Here is a 12,076-nt window from a genome sequence, read left to right as displayed (position 1 = left end):
ACATAATTCAACCAACACATTAACCTATAAAATAAATTATAATATGGAAAACCCATCAAATCCAAACTGTTTAATTGTAGAAGGATCCTTCTTCACCACCCATAATTCCCATCACTCCCAAGATGCAAGAAGCCACCTCATATACCTTCGCCTGACAGTGATGTTAGCACAGGAACTTCTTTCCAGAGGCTCTTGAACACGATAAACTGACTGAACAAAGGCTACTGTGCCATATGGATTATCATTGGCAGGAATAATAATATTTGCCACTGGATCTAACCCAATAGTACCTCCACCAGAGGCATCAGTTAGTTGCACTTGGATAACCTAAAAATAGAGTGAAAACTTCCTTAACAGCATCCCAGCTCTGAAATTAGAGTAAGAATGATGCAGGTAAAAAATCAGAAAACATATCCATACAAGCATAAAAATAAAATGGACTAAGTATAAATGGACTCAAAGAAAACTCCCCCAAAATATTTGCAAACCCAGCTTGGAATAGAATAATTCATCATCCACTTAATAACAGAGCATGATTATACATAAGAAATACAGGCTGTTTAAATTCCTTAATATTCAGTTTTATAATCATAAAAATCAATTTTAAAATTCCTATTTATGTTTATCATTTCAATGATATGACTTTTATGTTCTATACCTTTTTATTGAGGGGAAATATTGCATATGCATTTTAGCTCAAAGTTAAATCTATTATGCTTTATTTCCCATGTTATCCTGAATGGAAATTCTGACAAATCTTATAGGAAAAAAACATATTGTATTGCAACCTTTAGAAAGAAGGAAAGAGAAATGTTTTCTACATATAAATGAATAATATTTTAGAATTGAATTATGATTTGCATTCAAGAGAAATTCTATGGACTCTTATAAAATTTAATACTACTAAAGAATAAATGCTAATATAATACTTTTATGAGGTATAAGCTTTAGTAATACTTGAATTTCATAAAATAAAATTATCTTCAGACAATATGTTAGTGATGAATCAGCTTTCCCACTGAGACTCTAATTTTAGTTGCCACATTGCTTCTTCATCATGAAAAATATAAAACAGAAAAATTACCGAGCTTATTTGTTAAATAAGCTCTGAAATTAGAGTAAGAATGATGCAGTTAGATAGTAAACTCTCAATAATAGGTGAAGAATAATAAATGAAGAGTGGAAAGTCAAAATCTACACTTAAAAATGATTGGCTTGCATCCAAGCCAAAAGAGACCATGAATACAAATTAATAAAAACAAATGTAGAAAAAAATGAACATAGTTTTATGTATTTTTAAATTATTTAACAGCATTATTGAAAAATACAATGTAATTGCACAAAAAATCGTATACTAATAAAATCTTATGTAGACAAAATCTATTTCTAGAATATTCCTCCTCTTGTTATTTTTAAAGATCACTTTTATCCTACCATACTTTGAACATTCTTGCAGAAATAATTTATCTGACATTCTCTCTAAAATGTCATAGCCAGAGTCATCTGTTCTAGTCACTATAAGACAAGGCACAATTTATAGTGTCATTCTATACTAGCCATTCCTCTCACCTCTTCAATCTCCGGAACGTCGTCAGCCAGGACCTCTAACAACAAGGTTTGAATGGTTTCCCCAGGGGCAAAGGTCACATTACCTGAGACAACTCGCAGGTCGCCAGTAGCAAGCTGTCCATTAATGGTGGCAACCCACTCAATAGTAACATTGCCGAGTGTCCCAGAATTTCGAATTATTGGCAGGTTTACCTTCACTGAGTTAAACTCAGGTTCCTCTACAATAAGTTTAGTAATCTGAAAACCTGGAGGGAAGACAGATAAAAAGTATAACTGAGTCAACACAGAACTAACAAGGACCCTTCTACAGTGGATTCTTTCTCCCCCTAAGCTACCTAAGTAGCTACATCCCATAAAAGCAGGGTACCATGCTGTGACACAACTTTGTCAGGCCTGCCAAAGTTTCCAACTGTTATTTTTCATTGTGCTAACAACAGAAATCATAAAGTGAGATGTCAACAGGGGTCATGTATATACCAGCCATGAGTGAAATAATCCAGTGGGAACTGTGGCTAACTATACAAACAGCCTGCCTGGTCCCCAGGGGTAGCTGCTATTTGCTCCCATGACTGATACTATGCAGGAAAGGGGGGCTTGATGTTGCCAGATTTTCCTACTTATCAGGAAAGCCCAGAAAGTCAGATCTGAGTGGCAATTTCTACAAATTAATTTTTAAAAGAATTACCTAAGACTCACAAAATGCATCTGGGAACCAAATCTTAACAAAAAGCTAAAAATTTGTGATTTCCATCTCTATGTTACTTACTTTTATAAAAAATTACTATCCATGCCTGTCAGTCTACATAGGGGTCCTATGTATCACTAATAATCAGGTTTAAAAAGGACACTTAATCAGTGATGCAGCAATCTGTATATGGGGTAAAATTGGGAGTTCATAACCCACTTGAATCAAACTGTGAAATATGATATATTAAGAACTTTATAATGTTTTGAATGACCAACAATAAAAAAAAAAAGAAAAAAAAAGGACACTTAATCAAAACAATTCTGAGTCTCTACAGAAAAGAAATGGCCATTATACTTGACTTATACAAACAAGTGAAAGAGAGATGCAAACAAGCCCAATTACCAAATAATCCGTAGGGGTCATCAGAAGCCTCAATAATAATGACAGCCTCTGTCAAAGTCCCTAGTTTCGCTCCTCCTGTTGTTTGATTCAGCAGCTGCACAAGGAAAGATTCTTCCAGTTCAGGGTAGATGTCGTTAATTATGTATATTGGCACAGCTTTACTGGTTTCCCCTTCCAGCAAGACCACATCTGATGAAGCTATACTGTAATCTTCACCTGCAAGGACAAAAAGCAAAATGTTAATACTTATTCAGAATATGATAAACATTCCAAACATTAGGGAAACAAAATTTACCCCAAACTTTATGGTATACTTGGGGAGACATTTTCGAGGATATTAACTATATCTATTCTAAACAAAGTTTTCTAAAACTAATAAAAGTTGGATTTGATAATATCATAAGATAATGGAAAAAACTTATTAAGGTTGTTCAACTTCATGTCTTCATTTTCATGAAGATGCTTATATACTTTACTATAGATTGATTCTCTCCCTCCCTCCTTCCTTCTCTCTCTTTAGAGTGAGATAGACAATCATTACCATAACATGGTTCCTTCTCTACAAAAAAAAAAAAAAAAAAAAGAATACAATACTTTAGAACAAAGAAAAGAACTAGAATTCCAGTTTCACTGGGGAAATAAACTATACTATTGCAGAAACGGCATGTTAGCATCCTCAATGATACAGCTGGAAATGACAAACTTTCCTATAAAGCTGGATGAAAAGCTGCTGCTGAGTATTGCTCAGGGTGGCAAGAAAACAAGCGCTGGATAAGGAAAGGAGGGAGATTCCCTTTGGATCTTACAGGCTAACTCCTCAGAACACTAATTCCCCCCACCTGTCAATAGATGAGGTTGTCTAGAGGCATTCTTAGGTCTGTGCATCCTCTAATGTGCACAGATGAGGTAAGCCTGGCTTATGTTTCCTTTTTCTCTTTCTTCTTTTTTTTTTTTTTGAAGATGGAAAGAATGCCTTCATTTTATTTACTTATTTATTTATTTTAAATTATTTATTTATTCTACTCTGTTATACATGATGGCAGAATGCAATTCATTTCATATTACACATAGAGAGCATAATTTTTTAAATCACTAATTGTACATAAAATATTTTCACACCATTCGTGTCTGCATACATGTACTTAGGGTAATGATGTCTAACTCATTCCACTATCATTCCTACCCTCTTGCTCCCTTCCTTCCCCTCCCTCCCCTTTGCTCTATCTAAAGTTCCAACATTCCTCCCATCTTCTGCCCCCAGTCACCATTATGAGTCAGCATCCTCATATCAAAGAAAACATTCAGCTTTTGTTTTTTTTTGATTGGCTTGCTTTACTTGGTATTATATTCTCCAATTCCATGCATTTACCTGCAAATGCCATGAGTTTATTCTCTTTTAATGCTGAGTAATGTTCCACTCTGTATATATACCAAGGTTTCCCTATCCATTCATCTACTGAAGGACATCTGTGTTGGTTCCACATTTTAACTATTGTGAATTGTGCTGTTATAAACATTGATATGGCTGTGTCCCTGTAGTATGCTGTTTTTAAGTCCTTTGGGTATAAACCAAGGAATGGGATAGCTGGGTCAAATGGTGGTTCCATTCCAAGTTTTCCAAGGAATCTCCATACTGCTTTCCAGATTGGCTGCATCAATTTATAATCCCACCAGCAATGTATGAGTGTGCCTTCTTCCCTACATCCTCACCAACACTAATTGTTGTTTGTATTCTTGACAGCTGCCATTCTGACTGGAGTGAGATGAAATCTTAGAGTAGTTTTGATTTGCATTTCTCTAATTGCTAGAGATATTGAACATTTTTTCATATGTTTATTGATTGATTGTATATCCTCTTCTAAGAAGTGTCTCTTCAGTTCCTTGGCCCATTTATTAACTGGGTTACTTATGGGTTTTTTGATGGTAAGGTTTTTGAGTACTTTATATATCCTAGAGATTAGTTTTCTATCTCATGTGCTTGTGGTAAAATTTACCCCAATTCTGTAGGCTCTCTATTCACCTCACTGATTGTTTCTTTCGCTGAGAAGAAGCTTTTTAGTTTGACTCCATCCCATTTATTGATTCTTGGTTTTAATTCTTGTACTATAGGAGTCTTATTAAGAAAGTCAGGGACTAATCTGACATGATGGAGATTTGGGCCTACTTTTTTGGATCAAACCCAGTGTCTCACACATGCTAGGCAAGTTCTTTGCCACTGAAGTACAGCCCCACCCAGCTCAGGCTTGTTGTCTTTTCTTTTTTTTTAGCAAGAATCATGTTCAGATGATTTATGTTTTAAATCAGGCATCATATCCCCCTCATTCACACTCCTGTTCCTTTGAGTGAACACTAGAATTCTAACTGAACTGTTATTGGGCAAATCTGCCTCTAAATTCTGGATCTCCTGTATCAAAGAAGGCAGTCTCCAAATGTGTGCATTTGGCAGTCAAATCATTCTGCTTATACATAAAATAGTCAATGCTAACCATTGTCTCTTCCATATTCTTCATAAATAAACAAGTAAGATAATGGCAGATAAGCCTACTCCAAAGAACCAAAATTAATGGCTACTCATTTTTTCCTGCATTCCTTAGTAGTCATTTACACATGAAACCCTTTCAAAAAATGGAAAAAAAATCAGAGAAAGCCAATGACATCCTTAGTTTACTTTTCATTGGCTTGTGCATACTTCAGCTGTCATAACTTTTGAATTTTGGTACAATTTTACCAGTGTTTTTTCATGAATTCTACGAATTTTGAGTCACAGATATGTAAAATCTCTAGATTGGTATCGAAACAGACACAAGAGTACTGATGCTTTCTAGTTGATTTTTCGAATTATGTCCTTATGTGGCTTGGTTAATCCAGACACATGACCGTTTAAAACACTTCCGCTGCTCCTTAGATATCTTTTCTTACCAGCTACTGCAGTTATTGGCACAGCTTTAAACTTCACAGAAACATCTGCAAATGCTCCTCCTGTTCTAGTCACATTGATAATGGGTCCAACATGATTTTCTGTCACTCGAACCACTGGCGCTGAAAGCTGAAGGGTTCCAAATGCATTGTCGTTGGCAAGGATAATTAGATGGGCTACAGTTTCTACCTTAGGTCCCAGGCGTGGAGAATTTGGAACTAAAAGAGAAGAAAAGCTAATATATCAAATTTCTAAAAATGGGTTAAAAGTCATCAAGAAGCCTCAATAAAACTGCATCAGCCAGATGTCTCTCTCTACTATTTATATTTCAAAGGATTTAAATCTGTATATGCACCACCATTAAACTAGACATTGGAAATACAAAAATAAAGTAAATAAAAAATCCCTGCTCTCTTGCATCTTACAATCTAGGGAGATTTTTCTTCATATAAAAGTTTGGCAAAGGAAAGATTACCCTACACAAGTATTTTTAATAAGTATTGGAAACTTCTGAAAAAGCAGTGAAATGGTTCAAGTATAATTAATCATCAATTTACATGATATTACAAGTCATAATGAGCTTACAGAATTATGTGCTTCTATTTAGTTCATCATCATGCCACTACAGAAAAACAACACTCTGGTTATGAAACTGAGTAGAAAAGGCATTTCCTTCTAAATTCCTTGAGCTCAAAGACCAGCTGCAGACTCCAGTCACCCCACTGCACTACAGAATACCAGAATTTACTCCTACCATCTAACTGTATTTGAATACCTATAATCCAACTTCCCTCTCTCTTCACTTCCTACTACCTTTCCTAGCCTGTAATAATCACTCTAGCCATCTACTCTCTTTTTTGAGATCAACATATTTAGCTTCTTCACATAAGTGAGAATATGCAGTATTTATCTTTCTGTGCCTGGTTTATTTCACTTTTGATAAAGTTCTCCAGTTCCATCCATTTTGCCACAAATAGCAGGATTTCATTCTCTTTGAGAGTCGAATAATCTCCCCTGTACCATATTTTCTTATCCATTCATCTGCCGAGACAGATAAAGACAGGGATAGATATATATTATTCAGCAGATTAGGAATCAGGCATAAAGAATTTGAAGAACTCATGTAAGATCCTCTACTAGTACCTATCAGACACAATGAGGAGGTGTACTAAATGGCTGGCCTCATTTTCTTACTTCCTATTTATGATCCTCACCATATCTGCTACCTGACCTTTGGCTCTCCACCACTGGGCACCTTGCCCTGCACTCGGGTGCAGGTGCTAACAGCTGCTCCTCTCATGGACGTTGATGATTATACTTAGAATAGAGCAGCAAAGATCCTAGCAGGCCCTACACTGATTTGTCTACTAAAGCAAGTTTATAAGATGACAGAATAAAGGAGATTGCTTTCCTGACAGCAGCTTCTCAGTGAGCATTTCTGAAGGCAGTCATTTTTCATGGGTCAGTTTTTTGAGGACTAGGAGTTTTGTTTTGTATTCTTTCATTTTTAAAAAATTTTTACTTTACATATACATATGTATTTTCTCTTACCTGTCTGCTTGATTCTCTCTTTTCTTCCACTAACAGCCTATCTCTATTGTTCTCTCTTTCACTCAGTTTTTTACATCTATCTTCTTTCTTCCTCCCTCATAACCATCACATTCTATATCGCTTCTGTTCTCCCCCTGTCCACCATTTGAAATGGAAAACCCTTTTGCAAACTTGCTGTTTTCATTGTAGACAACAGCTGATCACATCATTTCTGCTTATTGTGATAATTAACACTATAGACATCATAATAGAAACTATTTGGTTTCATGTTGTATATTGTTTGCATTGGTTGTTGTTATTATTTGTCTTCCCCTAAAGAGTGAGGTTCTGGAAACCTTCAGGGATACCATAAGTCCAGGGGGCAGAAACTCTACTGCCTCAGATCCATACTGTTAGAAGGGTGGACACACAAACAACATGAAAAAGCAAGGAGCAAATTGTCCCAAACAAACTGAGATACTCCAATAATAGAATCCATTGACACCACAGTGGAGGAAATGTCAGAAAAGGAGTTCAAAAGGTACATAGTTAAACTGATCTGTGAAGTAAAGGAGTGAAGTCAGAGAGAAAATATAGGAAGTGACAGATCACTTCAATAAAGGAATAAAGATTCTGAAACACCAACAAAACAGCAGAAATATTCAAAATGAAGATATCAATTTCAAATTAAAAATACAAATAAAAGCATCACCAACAGACTAAATCACTTGGAAGATAGAATTTCATACAATGAAGACAAAATATAATCTTTAAAACAAAGTTGACTCTAGAGAAAAAAATATCAAGAGACCATGAACAGAACTTTCAAGAAATAGGGGATAACCTGAATAAATAAAGATTTATTGGGATAAATAAAGGCTGGGAGATACAAACAAAAGGAATGCACAATCTTTTTAGTGAAATAATATCAGAAAATTTCCAAAACTAATGAATGAAATATAAAATCAAATACAGGAGGATTACAGGACCACAAATATACAAAATTACCCTCATTAAGGTACATTATTATGAAAATGCCTAACATACATAGGGATAAGGATAAAAATAAGAAAAGAATTTTAAATGTTGCCAGATAAGATGACAGGTAACATTATAGGGAAACCAATCCAGATCTCAGATGATTTCTCAACTCAGATCCTCAAAGCTGGGAGGTCTTGGAAAAATATATACCAAGCTCTGAAAGAAAGTGGAAGCCAGTCAAGAATACTATACCCAGCAAAATTAAGCTTCAGAATTGATGATGAAACAAAAACTTTCCCTGATAAGCAAAAATTGAAAGAATTTACAACTTGAAAGCCTACACTACAAAACATACTCAATGTGATATTCTATGAAGAAGAAATGAAAAACAAAAATAAAAACCAGCAAAGGGAGGAACTACACTAAAAGAACACTGAATCATGGAGAATCAAATTCTAATTAAAAACCAGAAGTAATTCAAAACTACAGGGAATAACTATCATATCTCAATAATAATGCGGAATGTAAATGAACTAAACTCATCAACCAAAAAACATAGACTGGAAGATTGGATTTTTTTATAAAAGGCCCTACAATATGCCATCTCCAAAAAGACTTACTTCATAGGTAAAGACATCTACAGACTGAAGGGGAAAAGTATCATTCATATAGATCTCATAAACAAGCAGGGGTTGCTTGCAGTCCATAAAGTGGACTGCAAGCCAAAGTTAATCACAAGATACAAAGAAGGATATTTCATACTGCTTAAAGGAATTATACATCAACAAGACATAATAAGTGTAAATATTTATGCCACAAACAATGGAGCACCTATGTACATCAAACAAACCCTTCTCAAATTCAAGAAGCAAATAGACCACAACAAAATAATACTGGGTGACTTTAACACATCTCTTTCACTACTCGATAGATCCTCCAAACAAAAACCAAACAAAGAAGGTACAGAACTAAAAAAATATGATTAATAATTTAGACTTTACAGGCATATATAGAATATTTCATCCATCAATGACTGAGTATGCTTTCTTTTCAGCAGCACATGGATCCTTCTCTGAAATAGACCATAGCTTATGCCCACAAAGCAACTCTTAGCAAAAACAAAAAATAGAGATAATACCTTGCATCCTATCAGATCATAATGGAATGAAATTAGAAACCAAAGATAAAATAATAAATAGAAGCTACTCTAACACCTGGAAACTGAATAATACACTATTGAATGATGAATGGATAAGAGAAGAAATCAGGAATGAAAATTTAAAAATATTTATTTTTCAAAAAAGGGAATGCTTCCAAACTCAATCTATGAAGCTAGTATCACGCTCATACCAAACCAGACAAAGACACATCAAGTAAAGAAAATTTCAGACCAATATCCCTGATGAACATAGACACAAAAATTCTTAATAAAATACTCACGAATTGCATACAAAAATGTATTTAAAAGATGATTCACCATCATCAAGTGGGATTCAGCCCAGGGATGCAAGGTTGATTCAACATACAGAAATCAATAAATGTAATTCATCACATCAACAGACATAAAGTCAAGAATCACATGATTATATCAATAGATGCAGAAAAAGCATTTGACAAAATAGAGCACACATTTGTGTTCAAAACACTAGAAAAACTAGGGAGAGTGGGAACATAACTCAACATTGTAAAAGCTATATATGCCAAATCCAAGGCCAACATCATTCTAAATGAAGAAAAATTGAAAGCATTCCTTCTAAAAACTGGAACAAGACAGGGATGGCCTCTTTCACCACTCCTATTCAATATAGTTCAAGAAACTCCAGCCACAGTAATTAGACAGAAGAAAGAAAAAAAAAGGATACAAATAGAAAAAGAAGAACTTAAACTATCCCTCTTTGCTGATGACATCACTCTATGTATGAAAGACCCAAAGATATCCACCAGAAAATTTTTAGAACTCATAAATAAATTCAGCAAAATGTCAGGATATAAAATTAACACCTAGAAATCAATTGTGTTCCTATATATCAGTGATGAATCAACTAAAAGAGAAATTAGGAAAACTACCCCATTCACAATAGCTTCAATGAAAACTACAGAGCACTAAAGAAAGAAATTGAAGAAGAACTTAGAAGAAGGAAAAACCTTCCATGTTCTTGGATAGGCAAAATTAATATTGTTCAAAATAGCCATACTACCAAAAGCATTAAACAGATTTAATGCAATTCTTATTAAAATTCTGATAACATTCTTTATAGAAATAGAAAAAGCAGTCCTGAAGTTCATTTGGAAAAATAAGAATCCCAGAACAACCAAGGCAGTTCTTAGCAAGAAAAGTATAGCCAGACGCATCACAATACCAGACCTTAAATTATACTACAGAGCTACAGTAACAAAACACCATGGTATTGGCACAAAAGTCGACATGAAGACCAATGGTACAGAATAGAAGACACAGAGACAATCCCATAAAAATACAGACATTTCATATTAGACAAAGACACCATGAATATACATTAGAGAAAAGAGAACTTCTTCAACAAATAATGCTGGGAAATATGGAAATACATATGTAATAAAACAAAATTAGACCCCTATATCTCACCCTGCATAACCCTCAACTGCTGGCACATACACACAATGGAATTCTACTCAGCCATAAAGAAGAATTAAATTATGTCATTTGCCAGCAAATGGATAGAACTAGATATTATCATGGTAAGTGAAATAAGTCAATCCCCAAAAAACTAAGGCAGAATGTTCTCTCTGTCATGCAGATGTTGACTCTAGGCAACAGGGAAGGGAGGAGTGAAGGTTCACTGGATTAAACAAAGGGGAATGGAGAAAGGGGGGAATGGTAATAGAAAAGACAGTACAATGAATCAGACATAACTTTCTTATGCTCATGTATAAATACACAACCAGCATAACTCCACATTATGTACAACCACAAGAATGGGATGTTTACTCCATTATGTATGATATGTCAAAATACATCCTACTGTCATGTATAACTAAAAAGATGAAATTTTAAAAATTAAAAAAAAATGAGTCACTATCACAGATTTGCACTTAATTGTTCTTTCTTTATCCCACATTATAGCTATGCGGAAGTATGCTGCATGGTTCTGGGAACAGAGAAAACATAAAATATACATTGATTGTTTCTCCTCTCCCATAGCACACAAATATTCTGCTTATATATAACACTTTATTATTAATAATTGCTGATATTTATTGATAATGTTTACCTTGTGCCAGTTATTATATTAATTTTTGCGTATTTGCTCATATTTAATCCCTATAATACATCTGTATTATAAATAGAAAAACTGGGACTTTAGACGATTATGTCCAATAACTTATTATTATAAGTTTAAAAATAAGTTATCTGACACCAACACACACAACTCCTGACCACTATGATGTGCAATAATCCCTTTTGGTTTTATTTCTATTTTGATACGTTTGTGCTCAAAAACAAGAGTCATTCTCTAATTCTTACTTAATAAGGCTAATTATTATTTTAATTTCTCTGTTATTATAACTATTCCAGCTTTTTAAAAAGTGAGGGGTATTGTGTAAGAATTTTTAACCTTGGCTATAATTTTAAGATTTAATGTTAGCAATTGTAAATTTCCTCTATAACCCTGGACTACAATTACATTCACTGTGGTTAAGAATGTGGCTTCCCATACATAATACATTCACACAGGTGTTGAGACTCAGGGGAAAAAACTTACTTGTAAAGAGCTTTACATACTGACTTTGAATCTTACATTTTAAGCTAAGTCAATATGCTAATCTTAGAATCTTACATTTTAGCCTAAGTTATTCCACAAATTTTCACAATTCCTACCTCTACACAGCCCTATCCCCTTCCTTCATACTTGTTTCTTGTTGATTAAAAGAGCTTTGGTGGGTTAATGAATTTCCCAAAAGTGGATCAAGGTGAAGGGATCTCAGGCTCTTATTACCAGGATTAGCCC

At 34.3% G+C, this 12,076-nt stretch overlaps 1 protein-coding gene across 8 annotated transcripts in view; it reads right to left on the bottom strand.

Annotated features, from left to right (window-relative positions):
- The window catches only part of Adgrv1 (adhesion G protein-coupled receptor V1), a 545,344-nt gene that overhangs the window by 425,155 nt on the left and 108,113 nt on the right, over positions 1 to 12,076 (bottom strand). For all 8 annotated transcript variants that reach the window (XM_078044879.1, XM_078044892.1, XM_078044896.1 and 5 more), the window contains 4 exons: positions 5,579 to 5,794; positions 2,660 to 2,875; positions 1,570 to 1,814; positions 146 to 327 (listed from right to left, as the gene is read on the bottom strand). In XM_078044879.1, the coding sequence (XP_077901005.1) occupies positions 146 to 327; positions 1,570 to 1,814; positions 2,660 to 2,875; positions 5,579 to 5,794 (859 nt within the window). The remainder of the gene's footprint in view (positions 1 to 145; positions 328 to 1,569; positions 1,815 to 2,659; positions 2,876 to 5,578; positions 5,795 to 12,076) is intronic.

This window comes from Ictidomys tridecemlineatus, chromosome 1 (genome assembly GCF_052094955.1).
Source record: "Ictidomys tridecemlineatus isolate mIctTri1 chromosome 1, mIctTri1.hap1, whole genome shotgun sequence".
Lineage (NCBI taxonomy): Eukaryota > Metazoa > Chordata > Mammalia > Rodentia > Sciuridae > Ictidomys > Ictidomys tridecemlineatus.
Note: the sequence above shows the minus strand (reverse complement) of the source record. Positions and strands in the feature narration are given on the sequence as shown.